The 22,134-nt window shown below is 35.7% G+C and overlaps 2 protein-coding genes across 2 annotated transcripts in view; one reads left to right on the top strand and one right to left on the bottom strand.

Moving 5' to 3' along the window:
- Positions 1-4,250, top strand: part of TEX9 (testis expressed 9) — a 147,197-nt gene extending 142,947 nt beyond the window's left edge. Inside the window, exons 11-12 of the mRNA XM_037833873.1 lie at positions 1,373-1,507; positions 2,162-4,250. Coding sequence (XP_037689801.1) covers positions 1,373-1,507; positions 2,162-2,239 — 213 coding nt within the window. The 3' untranslated portion in view covers positions 2,240-4,250. The remainder of the gene's footprint in view (positions 1-1,372; positions 1,508-2,161) is intronic.
- The window catches only part of MNS1 (meiosis specific nuclear structural 1), a 110,725-nt gene continuing 90,252 nt past the window's right edge, over positions 1,662-22,134 (bottom strand). Inside the window, exons 9-10 of the mRNA XM_037833872.1 lie at positions 4,800-4,925; positions 1,662-3,276 (exon numbers count right to left, since the gene is read on the bottom strand). Of these exons, the coding sequence (XP_037689800.1) occupies positions 3,184-3,276; positions 4,800-4,925 (219 nt within the window). The 3' untranslated portion in view covers positions 1,662-3,183. The remainder of the gene's footprint in view (positions 3,277-4,799; positions 4,926-22,134) is intronic.

The raw sequence follows: 22,134 nt of genomic DNA, 5'->3' as shown, positions 1-22,134 counted from the left end.
TGAGCTGTCAAGCCATGAAAAAACATCGAAGAACCTTAAAGACATATTGCTAAGTGAAAGATGTCTGTCTGAAAAGGCTACATACTGTATGATTACAGCTATATGTGTAAAGGGCAAAACTATGCAGAGTAAAAAGATCAGTGGTTGCCACAGGTTGGGGTGATGGAAGGTGGAGGGAAGGGATGATTAGGTGGAACATAGGACACTTTTAGGGCAGTGAAACTATTCTGTAGGATACTGTAATGGTATATGTATTTGTCAAAACCCACAGAACTGTGTACACAAAGAGTGAACATAAACAATGGACTCTACTAATAATGTATCATCAGTATTGCTCCATCTGTTGTAACAAGTGTACCAAACTAATGCAAGATGTTAAAAAGGGAAACTGTGGGGGGGAGGGGGGGAGGAATTCTGTGTTTTCTGTACAATTTTTCTGTAAAACCTAAAACTGCTCTAAAAATAAAATTTATTTTTTTAAAAAATCTGATTTTTTTCTCTTTTTTTGTATGTGTGTGCATGTAGATTTGGATTTGCTTCTGGTATCATTTTCCTTCCTACCTGAAAGACTCCCTTTTAACATTTCTTGAAGTACAGATCTTCTGTACTTAATAATTTCTATTGACCTGTTTTAAAGTTCATCAATCCTTTTTCTCCCACGTCTAGATCATGCAGAGCTTATCGAGTTAATGTTCTACCAAGATTACAAACTTGGTCTCCCTTGCCCCAGGCAGTGACTGAAATCTGCTCAGCTCTTTAGACTGCAGCTGTTGCATTTCATGGGTTCTTTGGAGTCTCACTCTGCACCAGTGATTTATGTGTATGTCAAGGACTTGAGGGAAATATGTATGCAGATTTTGAGGACTCCCCCTTTTTCCAGGATTTCCCACTGGGAACTTTCTACCCTGCTGTCTGACTGCTCAGCCCTGTAAGAATGCTACTTTATGCTTGTGGTCTATCCTGTAAACCTAAGAACTGGAAAGTGCTCTCAGGGGAGAATCCAGTTGAATGTGGATCTTAACCAGGGTGCCTCCCTTGTTTCAAGATAATATCACCTCCAGTTTCTGCTTACTATTGACTACTCATCTGTGCCTTCAAATGTCTTTCAAATTTTGTCTAAAGTTAATATTTGTTATTGTCAGAAGAGTTAGTTCCACACAAGCTAATCTGCCATTATGAAACTAGAACTGAACATGTTAAAAGTTGCCAAAGTCCTGTAATTTAGTAATTCAAAGAAATTTTTTACATTTTAGATTTGAGTTTTAAAAATACTCAAGTATTATTATTTGCATGATAATAGTCTACTTTTTTTTTTTTCATTAAAAGCCTGCATATTAAAGAAAGAAAATATGGGAATTTTTTCCTTTTGCAGGATATAGCAAATGAAGAACAGAAAAAAATTGAAGCGTTAAAATCAGAAAACAAGAAGTTAGAAAAACAAAAAGGAGAATTAATGATTGGATTCAAGAAACAATTAAAATTAATTGATGTTTTAAAAAGGCAAAAGGTGAGTTTATCCTATCAAAAAAACTTAAATCATAGATATTATTTGGACTTCTTTAAAATATTTAGTATTTTTCCTTTTAGGTATATATAATTTTTATTTTGACATCTTTGGCACAAAATTTTATCTCATAAAATAGTGTAAAATATAACTTACATGTTCAAATTTATATATAGTGTATCATCAAGCAAATGGATATTTTTATGCAAGTAAATTAGTAATATGGAAAACAGGACTAGTAAATATCATAGGGTCCTCCCTAATTAAATAAAGTATCATAAGTAAGTATAACTATTACTTAGGGCATTAGTGTGCCTCTTGAAACTGAAAAGAGGGAATATTGATTCCAAACCCGTTGTTCCCTTCTCTGTACACTTGGTGTTAAGAAGATACGAATTCATGGTTCTTCCACTTTCCCTTTTTGCAAAGGCCATGTATTACAATATTATTGCATTATTATTTTAACAGTAGGGTGGTACAATGGCACAGTTGGACAAATAGGCTTTTATAGGCTGGCCCCATGAATTTTTTGGAATTAGAATATACATTCCGACAACAGAACTTACCTATAACTTGATAGCATCTTATACACACACCTTTCTGTTCTGTGGCCTACTTTTAATACTAAATTAGACAATATTGATTTTTTTAAAACAGATGCATGTTGAAGCTGCCAAGATGCTGTCTTTCACTGAAGAGGAATTTATGAAGGCACTTGAATGGGGAAATTCATAAATGATCTTTGTCAATTAGTCTAGGATAACTGAAAATGTGTGATGGATATCTACTTTGTTTAATCTGAGCAAGCTATAATGGCTTCAATTATTTTTACTCTTAAAAGTAATGAAGATATCTGATAATGAGATAAAAATAATTTCAGAAAATTCATGTTTAGATTTGGGGGGTACAAAACATGATTATTAGAAAAAGAAAATAGTTTATAAATTAAAGCAACAAGAATTTAACTTGTCATTCTGTTTTCTTTCTTATGATCTATTAGCCCTTTTTCTTTTGAGTTTTCACAAGTGTACTTGAATATTTTGTGTTCTGGAGAGTCAGCTGTAATTCATAAATGATAGTTTATACGAGAGAAATTCTAAGTTCTTTTGACTATTTACTTTTCCCTTACAGTAGACAGAAAAAGGTGCTTTAAAATCAAATTAATCCTAAATATTTATTTTCCCTGGCCAAATCAGGGAAGCAAAGTTCCTAAACAAAAACACAGTAATGTAGACGGGGGGTATACTACACTTCAGGCTCAAGTTCTGTATTAGTCAAGGTGAATATATTGTCTTGAGGAATGAGCCTGCAGAAAAAACTGAACAGTAGGTGTGGAGAAGTTAGTGTCCTGTGTTTGGCCTATAATATACAGTGTTTTATATATATATGGTATGCTATTCTAATATGTGCTGTAGAATTTAAATCTTTAAATTTGATCAAAAATAAAAGTTTGACTAAAAGCAATTAATTTTGCAGTTACAAAACTATTCAGTAATTTAATTTTCTGTCAGAGCCCAAATGCTTTCTTATAGATAACTGTTTACAAATGAGATACAGTGATGTTTTAGAAAATCCAAACATAGATACCTACTGTCACTGAACTGTAAAAACAAAAGTTATGCTGACATCTACTGGTAACATACAGAAGAATCCAGGTTTTACCAAATCTTGATGGTGTATCACTTCTCTTCACAAATTGTACTCCTTTTCTGATATGCTTTCCTAAACTCTTCACCAAGCATATCAATATCATCCTCTTTTTTAAATACTCCCTACAAGAAAAATATTTTATGGATTATTTTTGAATGCCAAAATATTTCACTAAATGCTTTTAAGACTAACACATATATAAACATGAGGTTAGTAAAATTATCTCCAGGATAATGAAAACTACTCAATATATTTGTATAATTTGTAAATAATCAATATTTTCTAAAAACTATATATGAATGTTCTCAGACTGACCTGATCTGATTTATCAGCTCCAGTGTAGGAATGTCTGATAGAAATCTGGGCTCTTCTTCCTTTACAACTACTACTACTGCTTGGATTGGCTCGATGGAAGGAATTTAATCTATACCGTACACCCCCCTTATCTTGAAACAGCCCAACAATGTTATAGGAGGGAGGTAAAGGGTGAAGGGACTGTCCTTTGGTAAAATCATGTGTGGGATGGGTTCCTCATGCCTCAGTTCTATGGCTAATCTGAAAACATTCAATCTTGCAGGGAAGAATCCAGGTTTGGAGTTAACCCATTTAAGCAAGCCCTTTGAAATTCTTCACTCTAATTTCTTTTCCCTTAGAGTATACAGCAAAGACTCTTTATAACAAATTAAATTTAAATATTTGCTTTTATTGCCATCTAAAGGATCTAAATAATGATTTAGGTCATTTCGAACTTCTAGGATAAAGGATAAAGGTCATTTTAGGATGTCAGGTTTCTTCGGCCCTCACCTCCTTTCTCCACAGTTATTTCCTCACAAAATATGTAGTCCCCTAGATTCTCCCAGAATTTACAGTCCATTTTATAAAATTTGTGAATTAAGTACATGGCCTTTGTCAGTAACATATCATTTCATACTCATTAATCCTGTCTAACCAAAATGACTATAAGGTTCCTATTTTTTGACAAGCAATAATTATTCATATATTTCTCTTTCTCTGGCCTTACTTAACACTGGACTAAAAAAAATTATGTACTTTTAATTTTTCTAATTGAATAAAATATCAAATGACAAGCATTTTATATTTGAACGATAGTGATTTCATTTATATGTTTGGCTTATGAAACTCATTTATTTTATAGGCACACTGTGTCTCAAATATTCATGGAACTTGCTATCTTCAGGAAGTACTTTTAAAAACCAAGGTTGCTTAGTACCTATCATAACCTATTATAGAGCATATCTCTCTCAATCTCAGTACAAGTCTGCATCTGTTTTTGGGGAAACCCATAACAAATTTTCATATATGTCAAAATCATTGGTATATAAAGCATTACAGTGGCTTTAAGGTAGTTCAGTTTTAGGCTTCTTATACTCAGAGGGTGAAAAGAACCTCTAAAATTTAATCACTAAATCTAGCTCATACTTCTGTAAAATGATAAGAGTTTGTCTTGACACATTCTTCGATGTTTAAATAGGCCCGGTGAGGTTTAATGACTTCATCGACATCACATTGCTGCTTAGTAACAAAGCAAGAAGTAAGTGAAACTCAGTTCTTCTGAAACCCTACCACCGTGCTTTTATCACTATTAGAGGGCAGAAAGATTACACACTGAGTTAAATTTACTTACTTTTGGAAGATATCCTAGTAATTTTGTAGCATGTTCTTTGAGAAGTTTTAGTCTTTCTTCTTCAATGATTGCATTAATACATCCTTGTCTTCTTTGCTGCAACTGCCATTCTTCCAGTTCACGTTGCTGGAAATGTAAATCAAACTTTAATACTTTTTTCACAAAATACTTTCATTGCTTAAGAAGTTGTCAAATAAAACTGTTTTTGCAGTGAATTACATTATAAGATTGAAGAAATATTTATAACACTAAGTTCAAAAGATACTAGATAAATAATGCATGTATGTTTATGTATGTATATATGAATATGTGTGCACATATGTACATATATAAACATAGCTTCACTATTTAAAGTTACAACAACAATATTTATTGGGATTTTAGGGAGGCAAGTACATATTTTCTGGACAATATCTTAATTATCAAGGAATAAATGTTTAAAGGAATGATATCCTAATTAATTCAACAAATTTTTATTGAGTGCTTATCATATGCCAGTTGCTAAAGACAGCTTATATGTAAGATAAAATGTTAGTGGATTAAGCAAAATAGGGATAGCTAAAGGGTAGATATTTTCATACATATATATGTATACAAAATCCTGTCTATAGATAAGAGTAGTAGCAAGAGGTACAGCAGGAGAGCCAGTGTTTCTCAGGAAAGTGCTGAATATTCTCAGATAACCATACCAAAATTTGTACCCTATAATGTGGAAATGATGACCTTAGTGTAAAAAATTTTAGGGTTTAAAATAACTTATGGAATTGTATCCAAATGAGTCTGCTCAGGATGCTAAGCAAATAAACCCATTGGATAGGGAAGGATACTAAAGACAGATCATTGAGAGTGATGAATTCCTGCCAAGAATGAAAGTACTATTAATGCTGAGCTTCTACTTAAAATACATTTACGGAGATCACTATTTAGACCACTCCTTGTAAAAGACATGTAAGGCATAAAGGAGGATGTTTGTTTTCTTTGCCACATTAGTGGGGCAAACTTCTATAAAATTTTCTTCAAAGTTGACTGGTGAAGATAAAGAAGGATGGTAGCACAGCTATATCCAATGCCACTTAAAATCGGATATTTTTCTCATGCCATTATTTCTGTATTAAAAATATTGGGGGGGGGCAGATGGCAGAGTGGTGAGTTGTGTATTTTAGTTACTCATTCTGGGGCATTTGTTAGATAACCAAGAATTGTGTGGACCGGACACCGCAGAGGAATTTGAGTTTTGACATACTTCATACAACATGCACAAACGTGGAGCAGCTGAGATCAGTGAAATCTGTAAGTTCTCCCAGCCAGGGGGCCCACGCCCTCACTGCCAGGCACAATCCCAAGGGAGGAGAGGTCACCAGTGCTGGGAACCAGGAGGGAGAACTGCAGTTGCAGCATTGATTAACAAACTCAAACTGCTGAACAAAAACTCCAACCATAGATAAACTGAGACCAGGCACCAGAGAATCTTGGAGCAGTCAGCCTGGTGGAGAGGAGACAGGACTGGCAAAACAGCAAAAAATAAATAAAAACAGACTTTTGGAGCTGGGGTAAACATAATACTGAGAAAGGCCAGGCTCAAACAGAATTAGGCATATATGAAAACCCAAGGGGCCACAGCCCTTCTCTGAAAAGTTGGTTTTTCTGGTTTCTTGATTGTTCCTTAATCACCCTTAACTCCTTGTCTTTTTGCATCTCAATAGGCCAGTAGCCCATCAGAACTGCAAGGACTGTAAATAGTCTATACTAGGCCCTTCTTTTTCTCTTTTTTTAAAAATAACTATTCTAAGAATCTAAGAAGCCTATTACAGAAAGCCTCAAAGACTTGCAATCTGGGCCCAGGCAAGAGCTGAGCTAAGATAGCTCTGAGAGACAAAGCAATAAGTCTAGTGGCAGAGAAAATTCGCTAAAGACCATAACTTCCCAAGAAAAGGTGGGCATGGCCCAGCTCCAGTGGCAGCCCTCCTTCTGGGAACTCAGACCCCAGGGGCTGGAATTCAGAAACCAGTTTCAGTCAGCCACACCCCCAACAGGGTCAGGGTCACCATGTGAACTAAAGGCTCCATTTCTCCTCACACTGGTGGGGGAGGTGCAGGTTGGCAAGTGCCACCTGCTAGACAGCATAGGAAAAGCACAGAGTCTAAAGGCCTCACAGGAGAGTCTCATTCTCAAGGAAATTCCATATCCTCCTCCTGAGACCTGGGCTTCCCCAGACTGGGAAAACCTGACTGGGGTTGACCATATCCGAGAAGACCCTCACACAAAAAGGCTACATAGAGGCAGGGCAAGAAACAGAAAAACAAGAGGTGAAAAACTCCAATCAGTTAAGTAGAACCTAAGTTAGAGGCCTAGAATAAGCTGAAGTAAACACCAAAGGTTAGAGAACAAAGCAAATCAAAAAGAAAACTCTAGGTAAAAGAGTGAAAATGAGCTCCAGAATAAACTAATCGAGAAAGTCAGATGCCTAGACAGCTCAAGATAACAAGCCATACTAGGAAACACAAAAATATGGACCAGCCAAAGGAACAAACTAATAGTTCAACTGAGATACAGGAGTTGAGGCAACTAATGCTAAATCAATTCAGTGAACTGAAGGAAGAACTAATTAAAGATGTTCAAACAAATCTCCTAAATGAATTAAAAAATCAAGTCAATGAACTGAGGGAAGATATAGCAAAGAGATGAAGAATATAAGGAAGACACTGGATGACCATAAAGAAGAAGTCATAAACTTGAAAAAACAAATGGCAGAACTTATGGGAATGAAGGGCATAATGGAGGAGATGAAAAAGACAATCAAGGGATTCAAAAGTAGATTTGAACAGGCAGAAGAGAGGATCAGTGAATTGGAAGACCAGACATTTGAATTCATACACACAAAACAACAGATGGTGAAAACAATGGAAAAACATGAGCAGGGTCTTAGGGAGCTGAGTACAACATGAAGTGCACAAATATACATGTTATGGGTGTCACAGAGGGAGAAGAGAGGGGGAAAGGGGCAGAAAGAATAATAGAAGAAATAATCACTGAGAATTTCCCAGCTCATATGAAAGAAAACTACAGATTCAAGAAATACAGTGCACCCCAAACAGAATAGACCCCAACAGACCTACTCCAAGACACTTACTGATCAGATTGTCCAATGTCAAAGACAAAGAGAATTCTGAAAGCAGCAAGAGAAAAGCAATCCATCACATACAAGAGAAGCTCGATAAGACTATGTACAGATTTCTCCACAGAAACCATGGAGGCGAGAAGACAGTGGTATGATATATTTAAGAGACAGAAAGAGAACAACTGCCAAGCAAGAAAACCATCCTTCAAAAATGAGGGGAGAGATTAAAATATTTTCAGACAAACAGACACTGAGAGAATTTGTGAATAAGAGACCAGCGCTACAAGAAATTCTAAAGGGAGTGCTACAGGCTGATAGGAGAAGACAGGAGAAAGTTTTCATTTCTACAGTCTTCTCTAAACATCTATCAGGAAGGATAAAAAGAAAGAGGAAAAAAATAAGACATTACATGTAAAATTCAAAAGACAAAATGATAGAAGAAAGTACTGCCCTTATGGTAATAACACTAAATGTTAATGGATTAAACTCCCCAATAAATAGACAGACTGTCAGAATGGATTAAAAAACAGGACCACCAAAGAACAAATAGACAAATGGGATCTCCTCAAAACCAAAGTAAAAAGCAAAAAGTAAAAAGTAAAAAACGAAAAGTAAAAAGACAGGCGACACAATGAGAGACCATATTTGGAAACCACATGTCAGATAAGGGTTTAATGTCCAGAATATATAAAGCAATCCTACAACTTAACAACAGAAAGACAAACAGCCCCATTTAAAAATGGGCAAAAGACATGGACAGACACTTTTCTTAAGAGGAAATACAAATGGCTCAAAAACATGAAAAGATGCTCAACTTCACTGGCTATTAGGGAAATGCAAATGAAAACCATGATGAGATACCATCTCACACTACCAGAATAGCCATCATCCAAAAAAAAACAGAAAATTACAAGTGCTGAAGAGGATGTGGAGAAAGAGGCACACATTCACTGTTGGTGGGAATGTAGAATGGTGCAACCACTCTGGAAGCCAGTGCAACGGCTCCTCAGGAAGCTAAGTATACATTTGCCATATGACCCAGCTATTCCACTACTCAAAGGAACTGAAAGTTAAGACACAAATGGACATTTGTAAACCAATGTTTATTGCGGCATTATTCACGATTGCCAAGAGATGGGAACAGCCCAAATGTCCATCAATGGACGAGTGGATAAACAAACTGTGGTATATACACATGATGGAATATTATGCAGCTGTAAGACAGAACAAAGACATGGAACATATAATAACGTGGATGAACCTTGAGGACATTATGTTGCATGAAGTTAGTCAGAAACAAAAGGACAAATGCTGTATGGTCTCAAGAATATGAACTAACATTAATGAGCAAACTTTGAGAGTTAAAAGCTGATAACACAGGCTACCAGGAGATTGAAAGACAAGAGAGATCAGGCATTTGATGCTAAGTGACTATAGAATGTTCAGCAGGATTGATCGTATAGATCCAGAAATAGATAGCATAATACTGTGTGATGCTAGCACAATATTGTAAGTACACTGAACAAAGATGTCTGTGAATAAAGCTGAAAGAGGTGGGACAGGGGAATGTATGACACCAGAGGTAAAGATAGATGATAAAGACTGGGACTCTATAATTTGGCAAAAACTGGAGTGGCCAATGACTGTTACTAAATGTACAAATATAAAAATGTTTTTACATGTGGGAGAACAAATGAATGTCAACCATGCAGAGTGTTGAAAAAGGGATGATTTGGGAAAAAAATATAAAGCAAACTGGAGTCTATAGTCAACAGTAACGTAACATGCTTCCATTAAATGTAACAAAGGCAATATACGAAGCTAATTGTGTATGAGAGGGGGATATAAGGAGGGATATGGGATTCTTGATAGCGGTGTTGTTTTCTGTCCTTACTATTATATTGTAGTGTATGACATTTTATTTTTCTTATTATCTTTTATATTATTCACTAAAAAAAAAAAAACATTTTTCCTAGTAATCAATTTGTTCAAGTGCTGACTGTGGTGGTAAACGTACAACTATATAAAACCAGGAACAACTGACTGGATACTGTGGATAATTGTATGGTATATGAATATATCTCTATAAAATTGTACAAAAAATATAAATAGGGGTAAAAGTGCTGGAGAAAACATGGAGAGAGGGATGTACCTAGTTACTGATGATGATAAGGCTGAATGGTGTAGCCTTTCTGGATGTCAGTGTGGTGGTTCCACAAGAAGCTAAGTATGTGGGGCCATAAGGTCCTACAACCTCATTATGGGGTATGTACTTGGAAGATCCGGGAGCAGAGACATGAATGGACATTTGCACACTGGTGTTTATGGAGGCAGTAATCATAATTTGCAACAGGTGGAGGTGGCCTAAGGGTACATCGACCGAGTAACAGAATGGTGAACTGTGGTGTATGTGTACAATGGAATATTGAGCAATAATGAGAAGCAGAGAAGCTGTGAGACACTCAATGAGGTGAATGGATCCTGTAGAGAGCATGTTGATTGAAGTACGCCAGAAACAAAGGCAAACACTATAATGCCTCACCAATATGGACTAACTACAATGTGTAAACTCAGAATTAAATCTTAGAGCACAGCCTAACAGGGAAACGATTATTGTAATGGTCCCTAGATTGTAAGCTCTTACAGAGGTCAAATCTATTCCTGAATTGCAATGGCTATCTCAACAACAAAAAAAATGTGGGGGCTAGAATTCACATATAAAGGTAACCATTTTAAAGGGTGTAATCCAGTGATGTAGAACATTCACAGTGTTGTGCAACTACCACTTACATCTGCTTCCAAAAACATTTTCATCACCCCCAAAGGATACCCTGTACTCATTAAGCATTCACTCCCTAGTCCCCCCTGCTCCCATTCACAGGTAACTACCAATCTGCTTTCTACCTCTACGAATTTACTTCTTCTAGATACTTCATATAAGTGGAATAATACAATATGTGACCTTTTGTCACTGGCTTCTTTAAATAGCATATTTTCAAGGTTCATCCACATTGTAGCATGTATCAGTATGTCACCCTATTTATGGTTGATAATAGATCATTATATGGATTACCACATTTCTTTATCCAGTCATATGTTGACAGGTATTTGTGTTGTTTCCTCCTTTTGGCTACTGGGAATAGTGTTGCCATGAAAATGTGTGTGCAAGTTTATGTGTGGACATAGGTTTTCATTTCTCTTTAGTATACACATTTAGGAGTAGAATTGCTGAGATACATGGAATAACCCTTTGTTTAACCTTTTGAGGAACTGTCAAACTGTTTTCCAAAGTGGCTGTACAATTTTTTCATTTCCAGTAGCACTTTATGAGGTTCCAATTTCTCCACATCTTCACTAACACTAGTAATTATCTGACTTTTTGAATATAGCCATCATAGTGGGTGTGAAGTGGTATCTTGCGGTTTGGGTTTGCATTTTCTTAATGACTAATGATATTGAGCAACTCTTCATGTGCTTATTGGCCATTGTATATCTTCTTTGGAGAGATGTGTGTTCAAATCCTTTGCCCATTTTTTTTTTTTTTTGAGTTTGTGCATCTTTTTTTGTTGATTATATGTGTTCTTTATATATTCTAGATACTACCTCCTTATCATCTATATGATTTGCAAATATTTTCTCTCATTCCTTAGGTTGTCTTTAATTTTGATAATGTCCTTTGATGCACAAAAGTTTTACATTTGAATGAAGTTCAGTTTGTCTGTTTTTTTTTCCTTTTGTTGCAGTACTTTTGGTGTAAAACCTAAGAACCTATTGTCAAATCCCAGGTCATGAAGATTTACCCCTATGTTTTCTTCTTAGAATTTTATACCTTTAGCTCTTATTTGTAAGTCATTGATCCATTTTTGAGTTAACTTTTGTACGTGGAGAGGTAGGAGTCCACTTTCATCCTTTGCATATGTTTTACGAATTGTCCACCACCATTTGTTAAAGACATTATTCTTTTCTCATTGAGCAGAGTTTTATCTTTCTCAAAAATCAATTCGTAATAAATAACTGGGTTTATTTCTGGATGCAACACTATTCTTTATTTCTATCCTTATGCCAGCTATACCATAATATTTTAATCACTGAGCTTTTTAGTAATTTTTGATATTAAAAAATGTGAGTCAAAAATATAGGAAGCAAACACTGACATATTTGAAAGGAGAACAGTTCTACATTAATTGTAGGAAGTTTCTGTACTTCATTCTGAATAATGGATAGAACATTGAGACAGTAGATCAGTAAGAAAAGAGAAGACTTGAACAATACTATAAACTAAAGAAACCTCACAGATATATATATAGAACTCTTCATCCAACAAAAGAATACATTCTTCTCGAGAGCACACAGATCATTCTTTAGGATAGACCATATGTTAGGACTCAACAAACAAGTCTCAATAAACTGAAAAAGACTGAAAATCCTACAAGGTGTCTTCTCTGACCACAATGGTATAAAGCTAGAAATCAATGACTGAGGGAGAACTGGAAAATTCACAAATATGTGGAAATTAAACAATACACTCTTAATTAAGGGTCAAAGAAGAAATGACAAAGGAAATTAGGAAATATCTTGAGGTGAATGAAAACAAAAACATAACATACCAAAACTTACATAACGCAGCAAAGGCAGTGCTCAGAGGGAAGTATATAGCTCTCAATACTTGAATTAAAAAAGAAGAAAGATGTCAAATCAGTAATCTAACCTCACACCTGGAGAAACCAGAAAAAAAAGAACAAATAAACCCAAAGTGAATAGAGGAAGGGAACAATAAATTTAGAGTGGAGATAAATGAAACGGAGAATAGAAAAACAATAGAGAAAAATCTACAAAACCAAAAATTGGTTCTTTAAAAAGATCAATAAAATTGACAAGCCTTTAGCTAGACTGACAAAAAAATATGAATGATGCAAATAACAAATCAGAAATGAAAAGGGGAACATCACTTCTGACCTTAAAGATATGAAAAGAATTATAAAAGGATATTATAAACAATGTATAGCAAGAGATTAGATAACCTAGATGAGATGGACAAATCCCTCAAAATACACAAGTTAAACTTAAACTTATTCAAGAAGAAATAAAAGATTTCAACAGACCATTCTATGAGAGCAGCATCACCCTAATATCAAAGTGAAATAAATCAACAAAAAAATTACAGATTAATATCCTTTATGAATATAGACGAAAAATCCTCAACAAAATACCAATGAACAAAATCCAACTGCACATCAAAAAGATTATATATCATCACCAAGTGGGATTTATCAAGAAATGCAAGGGTCACTCAACATAAGAAAATACATAAATGTAACATACCACATTAATAGAATAAAAGAAAAAAAAATCACATGATCATCCCAACTGACAAAGAACAGGCATTTGACTAGAATTCATCACTCTTTTATGATTAAAAACACTCAGAAAACTAGGAACAGAAGAGAACTTCCTCAAGATGAAAAAAACATATATAAAAACCCAAGGCTAACATACTCAACAGTGAAAGCCTATTCCCCCTAAAATCAGTAATAAGACAAGGATGCCCATCCTTCACTTCTGCTATTTAACATTGTACTGGAAGTATTTGCCAGAGCAATTAGGCAAGAAAAAAATAAAAGTCATCCAAACTGGAGAGGAAAAAGAAAAAGTATCCCTATTCACAGATGATATGATCCTATATAGAGAAAATCCAGAAGAATCTACAAGAAACCTAGTAAAGCTGATAAATGAATGCAGCAAAGTGGCAGGGTACAAGTTCAATACCCAAAAGTCTGTGGTGGTTCTATACACCAGCAAAGAAATCTGAAAAGGGAATCAAGAAAACAATTCCATTTACAATAGCAACTAAGAGAATAAAATATCTAGGAATAAATTTAACCAAGAATATAAAGGACTTGTATGTGGAAAACTACAAATCATTACTGAAAGAAATTAAAGAAGACCTAAATAAATAGGAAGATATTCTGTGCTCATGGATTGGAAGACTTAATATTGTTATGATGTCAATTGTACCCAAAGTGATTTACAGATTTAATGCAATGGCAGTCAAAATTCCAACAGCCTGCATAGAAATGGAAAAGTTAATCGTCACACTGGAAGGGCAAGGGACCCTGAACAGCCAAAATCATCCTGAAAAAGAACAAAGTTGAAGGACTCACACAGAAATCCAAAGAGTGTGGTACTGACACTAAGACATAGTTATAGAACAATGGAATAGAACTGAGAACACATAAATAAAGCAACACATCTTTGGCCAATTGATTTTTTACAAAGGTACCAAGTTCATTCAATGAGGAAAGAATTGTTCCTTCAACAAATGGTATGGGGAAAACTGGCTATCCATGAGCAAAAGAACAAAAGCAGACCCCTACCTCATACCACATACAAAAATTAACTCAAAATGGATCAATGACCTAAATAAATGAGCTAAAATTATAAAACTTTTAGAAGAAAACCTAGGGAGATATCTTCAGGACCTTGTATTAGGCATTTGCTTTTGGACTTTCTACCAAAAGCAAAAGCAACAACAAAAATAGATAAACTGGACTTCATCAAAATTAAAATTATTGTGAATCTAAGGACATTATCCAGAAAGTGAAAAGGCAACATACAAAATGGGAGAAAATATCTTGAAACCATATGTCTGATAAGGATTAAATATCTAGAATATAAAAAGAATGCTTACAGCTCAAAAGACTATCAAAGAAATTTAAAAATGGGAAAAGAGCTTGACTAGATATTTTTCCAAAGCAGATGTACAAATGGCTAATAAGCACATGAAAAGTGCTCAATATCTGTAACCATTAGTGAAATGCAAATCAAAATCACAATTCGATTTTTAAAAGTTTTTAAAAGTAATGTGAGTCCTCCAACTTTTTTCCTTTTGAGATTATTTTGTCTATTTGGGGCCTCTTTCAATTCCATATGAATTTGAGGATTGGCTTTTCCATTATGCAAAAATGCCTGCTGGAAATTTGATAGGGATTGCACTGAATCTATTGATCACCTTGGGTAATATTACTATCTTAACAATATTAAGTCTTCCAATACAGGATGCTTTCCAACAATTTAGGCCATTTTAAATATGTTTCAGCAAGTTTTGCTGGTTTTGGTATATAAGCCTATCTCCTCCTTGGTTAAATTTTTCTTAGTTATTTTACTCTTTTGGATGCTCTTGTAAATGGAATTGTTTTCTTAATTTCATTTTTAGATTGTTCATTGCTGGAGGTATAGAAACACGGCTGTTGTTTGTGTTCTGATCTTATACCCTGAAACTACAATGAATTTCTTTACTGACTCTACTGGTTTTTTCTTTGATTCTTTGGGATCATGTCATCTGCTAATAAAAACAGTTTTACTTCTTACCTTCCAATGTGGATGGCTTTTTATTTTTTTCTTGCCTAGTTGCTCTGGCTAGGACTTCCAGTACAATGTTGAATAGTAGTGGGGAAAGCTAAGTGTGTTTTCGTTTTCACTCATCTCAAAGAATTTTGTAATTTCCCTCATGATTTCTTCTTTGACCCATTGGTTGTTCAACTAGTGTGGTATATAATTTCCACATATTTGTGAATTTTCCACTTTTCCCTTTGTTATTGATTTCTAGCTTCATTCTATTTTGGGCAAAGAACATATACTTTGTATGACTTCGATCTTTTAAAATTTATTGGGACTTGTTTGTGGCCTAATACATGATGTCTCCTGAGGAATGTTCCATGTGCACTTGAGATGAATGAGTATTCTGCAATGTTTGGGTAGAATGTTCTACATGTCTGTTAGGTATAGTTGTTTTATAGTGTAGTTCAAGTCTTCTAATTCCTTAAAAAGATTTTGTCTAGATGTTCTATCAATTATTGAAAGTTGTATATTGAAGCCTGCAACTATTATTGTAGAACTTTATTTTTCCCTTAAATTCTGTCAATGTTTGCTTCATATATTTTGGGGCTCTGCTGTTGGTGCATATATGTTCATAATTCTTATATCATCTTTGCAAACTGACACTGTAATAAATATATAATGACTTTGTCTCTTGTAACAATTTTTGACTTATATTTTGCCTGATATTAGTACAGTCATTCCCCATCTCTCTTTTAGTTAGTATTTGCACAGAATATTTTTCCAACTTTCACATTTAACCTATTTGTATCTTTGGTTCTAAAGTGAGTCTTAGTAGACAGCATATATTTGGATGATTGTTTTGTCCAATTTGCCAATCACTGCCTTTTGACTGAAAAGTCTAATACATTTACATTTTTTAAATAATTATTGATAAAGAAGGAGTTTCTTCCACCATTTTGCTATCTGTTTTCTGTGCATCTCATCTAACTTTTGGTCTTCCTTTCCTCCATTAGTGCTCTCTTTTGTGTTTAATGGATTTTTTTGTGGTGTACCATTTTGATTTCCTTCTCATTTCCTTTTCTGTATATTTTTAAGATATATTCTTAGTGGTTACCATAAGGATTACAATTAACATTCTAAATTCATAACAATCTAGTTTGAATTGATACCAACTTAGGTTCAATAGCACACAGAAACTCTACTCCTATACAGCTCACTCTTTCACCCCACTTTCTGCAACTTTTGTCACAAATTACATCTTTATACACTGTGTGCCTATTAACATGCATTTATAATTATTGTTTCACAAATTTGTCTTTTAAAACATAAAGGAAATAAAAAGAGGAGTTACAAACCAAATATACCATAACACTGGCCTTCATATTTACCTATGTAGTTACCTTTACCTGAGTCCTTTTATTGCTTCATACGGTTTCAAGTTATGCTCTAGTGTCCTTTCACTTAGCCTAAAGGACTTCCCTTAGCATTTCTTGTAGGATATGTCTGCTACTTAAAAACTCCCTCAGTTTTTATTGGTCTGGAATGTCTTAATTTCTCCTTCATTTTGGAAGGATAGTTTTGTCAAATATAAAATTCTCGGTTGACAGTTTTTTCTTTCAACATTTTAAATATGTTATCCCACTGCCTTCTGGCCTCCATGGTTTCTGATGACAAGTTGGCTGTTAATCTCAGTGAGGAGCCCTTGAACATGATGATTTGCTTCCCTGTAGCTGGTTTCAAGATTCTCTCTTTGTCTTTGTCTTTCAACAATTTGATTATATTGTCGCTTGATATGGGTCTCAGTTTCTCCTGCTTGGAGTTCATTGAGCTTCTTGGATGTGTAAATTCATGTCTTTATCAAATTAAGGAAATTTTTGGCCATCATTTCTTCAAATATTTTTTCTGTGCTTATTCTTTCACCTATTCTTCTGATACTCCCAAGATGCATATCTTGGTATACTTCATGGTGTAAACAGGTCTCTTAGGCTTTGTTCATTTTTCTCCATTTTTTCTTTCTCCTCCTCAGTCTGGATAATTTCAACTAACCTATTTTCAAATTCACTGATTCTTTCTTCTGCTACTGAAACCCTCCAGTGATTTTTTATAGTTCAGTTATTTTACTTTTCAGCTCCAGAATTTCCATTTGGTTCCTTTATATAATTTCTCTCTATTGACAGTTGTATTTGTTGAGACATCATTCTCCTGATTTCCTTTAGCTTTGTCCATGTTTTCCTTTAGCTCTTTGAGCATATTTCAGACAGTTGGTTTAAAGTCTTTGTTTAGAAAGACTGTGCTGCCTCAGTGACAGTTTTCTGTTCATTTCTTCTTTGAATGGGCCTTGCTTTCTTGTTTCTTTGCATCCTTCATAATTTTTTGTTGAAAAGTGTACCTTTTGAATATTATAATGTGGTAACTCAGGAAATGAGATTCTTTCCTCTCCAAGGGATTTGTTTTTATTGCTTGCTGTGGGCTGCAGTTATTTGTTGTTTAATGACTTTTAACAACTATTTTTAAAATCTGTATTCTTTGTCATGTGTGGTCTCTGAAGTCTCTGTTCTTTTTAGTTTGTGTGCATCTAGTGTTTCAGAGATTTTCTTAAATGCCAGGAGCAGGAGGAAAGAAGGAAGGAAAGAGGAAAGGAAAGAAAGGAGGAAGGAAAGAAGGGAGAGAGGAAGGGCCATTAAAATAAGGGTTATAACCTAAAGATGCCATAGTGAAAAGCTGAAAGGAGCCTTGGTTCCTGAAGGTTATAGAACAGCACACCACCACCACCCATTCCACCCCTGAATTGCCTAAAACCAGACTTTTATGTGCAAGAGAAGTAAACTATTTATTAAGCCACTGCAAGTAGAGTCCCTCACTATTTTGGGGGACTCTACTTGCAGCCAAACTTAATTCTAACTGATGCACTCCTTCTCATAAAATACAGAGGGAGGTTCAAAAAAGTTTCATCATGTTGCAGGGAAAGCTTGTTAAATTTTTGTGAAATTACATAGGGCCTATAATTTAGACATTTCCGTTTAATCATAAAAACAATTGTTATAGTAAATTAGGGTAAACAGTACAGTAGGAAATCAATTTGTCCATTTAGGACAAATTCTGAATAGCTTTGGTGGAGGGAAGCCATCTCCTTGAAAAGTTTCAGATTTTCTATAATCATATGATCTTTTAGAGGTAGACTGAATTCAGGTACCTATTTAGTAATATCTCTGAAATCTAAAAAACAGGGCTAGAGCTGTATAGAATTGTATAATAGAGAAAACTAATTATTTCCATTATCATGAAGATGTGTCCATGCCCATGAACCAGAACAAAAATGTCACCCAATCTCACTGACAAAGCTGTGCTCAACAGCTTCATATTAGGAACTTTAATAATTTTTTAAAAAATTAAGACAAATTGTTTGTCAAAGTATTTATACTTTATGTGGTTTTATCTGATTTATCTGATAACTCTGCCAGGAGATTTCAGATTGGCTCTGTAAGTCATGAGGTAGGACAGTCACTGGTTCTACCTCTTTTTAAGCAAGAAATATTCAAAGCCTTCTGGTCAATTCCTAAAGCCTTTTAATTTCCAACCTCCTTGATTAGTCTGCTCTAACACTGTGATCACCTTGATTCAACAAACATTTATTGTTTACCACAAGCCAGGCAATGTGCTAGGCACTTTATAGATAATTATCTCCCTTGGGTTAGAGTTAGATTGTAATTGGTTTATATCAATGCTAAGGAACTGAGATTTTTCCTGTAGGAGTTTATTGAGGTTTAAGCAGGAGAGAAACATAATGAGACTTCTTTAAAGCATTGTAACTGGTGGCAGATGGACTGGAGTCACAGAGAGACCAATTAGAAGACAATTTCAGTAGTCCAAGAGAATGCTATTGAATGTCTAAACTAAGATAGGAAGAAGAAAAACTGGATTGAAGAGTTATGCTGGAATCTATAGGATTTGGTGGCTGACTAAAACATATTAGGTGAGAAGGAAGGGAGGAGTCCAGGAATGATTCCCAAGTGTTGCACTTGGGTGATGATTGGATATGTCGTCTTTAACTAAGATTTAGGATACAGAAGATGGAAAAAGAAGCCTAAATTCAGCAATATTTTCAACTATGTTCTTTATGCATGTGAGTTAGAATAGAGAAGGGTCAAAAATTGAACCCCAAGAACCCCAAAACTGTAAGGAGTTGACATTTTATGGAGAGATCAAGAGCTGATCTTTTTTTTTTTTTTTTTTTTTTGGTTTGTTTTTGTTTGTTTCTTTTTGTTTTTTATGACTATACCATTCCAGATTCTCTTACCTTTCTGACCATTTCTTGGTTTTGTGGTTGTTTTCTTCTCCTCTTTCTACCTCCTAAATTAGAATGTTCTCTAAGACTCACTGGCTCTCTGATTGCTTCTCATTATAATATGTTTATCTTTGGAAAATCATCTTGGCTTGAATCAATCTGCACTACTTGATCCCAGATCTGTATTTCTAAGACAAATTTGACCTAAGCTTTACTCTTCTATTCAACCGCCTTCAGGATATTTTCCACTTGCATTTGTATTTCAAATTCAACAGGATGAAAACTGAAGTCTTGTAGCTCCAACTTAAAACATAATAGCACGTGTATTCTTTGAGTTTCCCAAATTCAAAACTTCATCCATTCTACTCTATGGTCAAAAAAAATCATTCAATTCTTATCTACTCTTCCTTTAATGTTTAAATTTTCTCTCCTCCCATTGTTCTTTTAATAGCCTAATCTAGGTCCTCATCAACTCACACTCGAATTACTACTTATTCCTGTGTCTATCATTCAAGTTTCTCCATGTGGTATAATCCTACATACTGCCAATTTAGAATAGCCCTCATCGCATGTATTTCCAGGTAAACTCACATGGTTTTGCCAAAACTATATTGCACAATTAGCAAATTACACACTAAAAAATTCCATAAATGTTTACATTGTACATTTAAGAAACATACTCCTAGCATGCCATGGGGTTTTATATAAAATCCAGTCTTATTCACTGATAGTTTTGAGTATTTATATCTTATTTTCTGCACTTCATTAGAAGCTGCCAGAATGAGCTTTTATTTGGTTTGGTTTCCTTATGAACATTCAGCAGAATGTTTAACAGTTTTGCACTCTGTCCCTACCAATGCCCCCACACCTTAGAAAGCTGGCAGCACAGCTTTTAAGAAACACTTGGGAGGAGAACCTAAGATGGCAGCTAGATGAGACAGGGCAAAAAAACACCTCCATGAAAAATACTAGATAAAAACAAAAAGTGACCCAGAACACTACTTCCAGCACAGCACCAACCAGACAAGGTCTGCTAAATCCACAGGGAATGTGCATGTGGTGAAACCAGGAGCCTGCATTCTGAAACGAGTGAGTGAGCCAGCTGAAAGTCCAGCAGCCGCACTGCGGTGTGGGGAAACAGTGGGCTGGTGTTTGGAGACGGACTAGTTCTTTAAAAAAAAAGCCTGGGAGCAGCTGCAGATAAGACGGGGAGAGCCCCACAGTGAAGCACGGCGGGAGTGGGCTGGGCTAATGCCTCGGTGTCTGGCATGGAGGATACCCCTTCCCACACCCACTACTGATTGTCTCGAGACCAGGGGAGCAGAGGGGAGCCAAAAGGAGAAAAAAACTGCATTCCTTGCAGCCATCTCCCCAGTGGGCGGAGGAGGCTCCTGCCCAGGGCCAGACCCACAGCCCAGAGCCACTCCAAGAAACCCAGTGTGACGGGGAGTCTTTCCCGCAGCACTGCACACATGCCACAATATCAGCCGTGGACAGTGGCCTTTAGTGCACCCACAGCTAATTGTCCTGGAGCTGGGAGGGTGGAGCTGCGTGAAACGGGGGAAATTAACATGTCCCATTAAATCACCTTTGAAGAGGGCTGGGAACATCCCTGCATGGCCCGGGGACCAAGGGCTTTCCTGGCAGGCCAGCGTGCACTTCTGACGTGGCGCGGCCCTCCATCAGCAGAGGTCCTGGAAGAGCACAGCTGGGAAGGGGGAACCGCTCGGAAATCCCAGGGACCCTATGCAAATACCAAGGACTTCTGGGTCAGCAGCAGAGACAATCTGTGGAAAGACTGAAATGAAGGCTTAGGCTCTTACAACAGCCTTATATCTCCGGGAACGCCTGGGAGGTTTGATTATTAAAGCTGCCCTGTCTCCCTAACCACCCAGACACACACCCCACATTCAGGGCAGACAGCACCAACAACACACCCAAACATGATGCACCAATTGGACCCCACAAGAATCAGATCCCCACACACCACAAAGATAAAGTTGGGGAGAACTGACTTGAGGGGAATAGGTGACTCACGGACACCATCTGCTAGTTAGTTAGAGAAAGCGTATGCCACCAAGCTGCAGTTCTGACAAATTAGGGATCAAGTAAAGCAAATGCCAAGAGGCCAAAAACAACAGAAAATCTTAAAGCGTATGTAAAACCAGACGATATGGAGAACCCAAACCCAAACACCCAAATCAAAAGATCAGAAAACATACAGTATTTGGCACGATTAATCAAAGAACTACAGACAGGCAAAAAGAGCATGGCAAAGGATATAAAGGACATAAAGAAGACCCTAGAAGAGCACAAAGAAGAAACTGCAAGAGTAAATAAAAAAATAGAAGATCTTATGGAAATAAAAGAAACTGTAGGCCAAATTAAAAAGACTCTGGATACTCATAATACAAGATTAGAGGAAACTGAACAACAACTCAGCCTCCTCGAGGACCACAGAACAGAAAATGAAAGAACAAAAGAAAGAATGGCGAAAAAAATTGAAAAAATCGTAATGGATCTCAGGGATATGATAAATAAAATAAAATGTCCAAATTTAAGACTCATTGGTGTCCCAGAAGGGGAAGAGAAGG

Source organism: Choloepus didactylus, chromosome 4, assembly GCF_015220235.1.
Source record: "Choloepus didactylus isolate mChoDid1 chromosome 4, mChoDid1.pri, whole genome shotgun sequence".
Lineage (NCBI taxonomy): Eukaryota > Metazoa > Chordata > Mammalia > Pilosa > Megalonychidae > Choloepus > Choloepus didactylus.
Note: the sequence above shows the minus strand (reverse complement) of the source record. Positions and strands in the feature narration are given on the sequence as shown.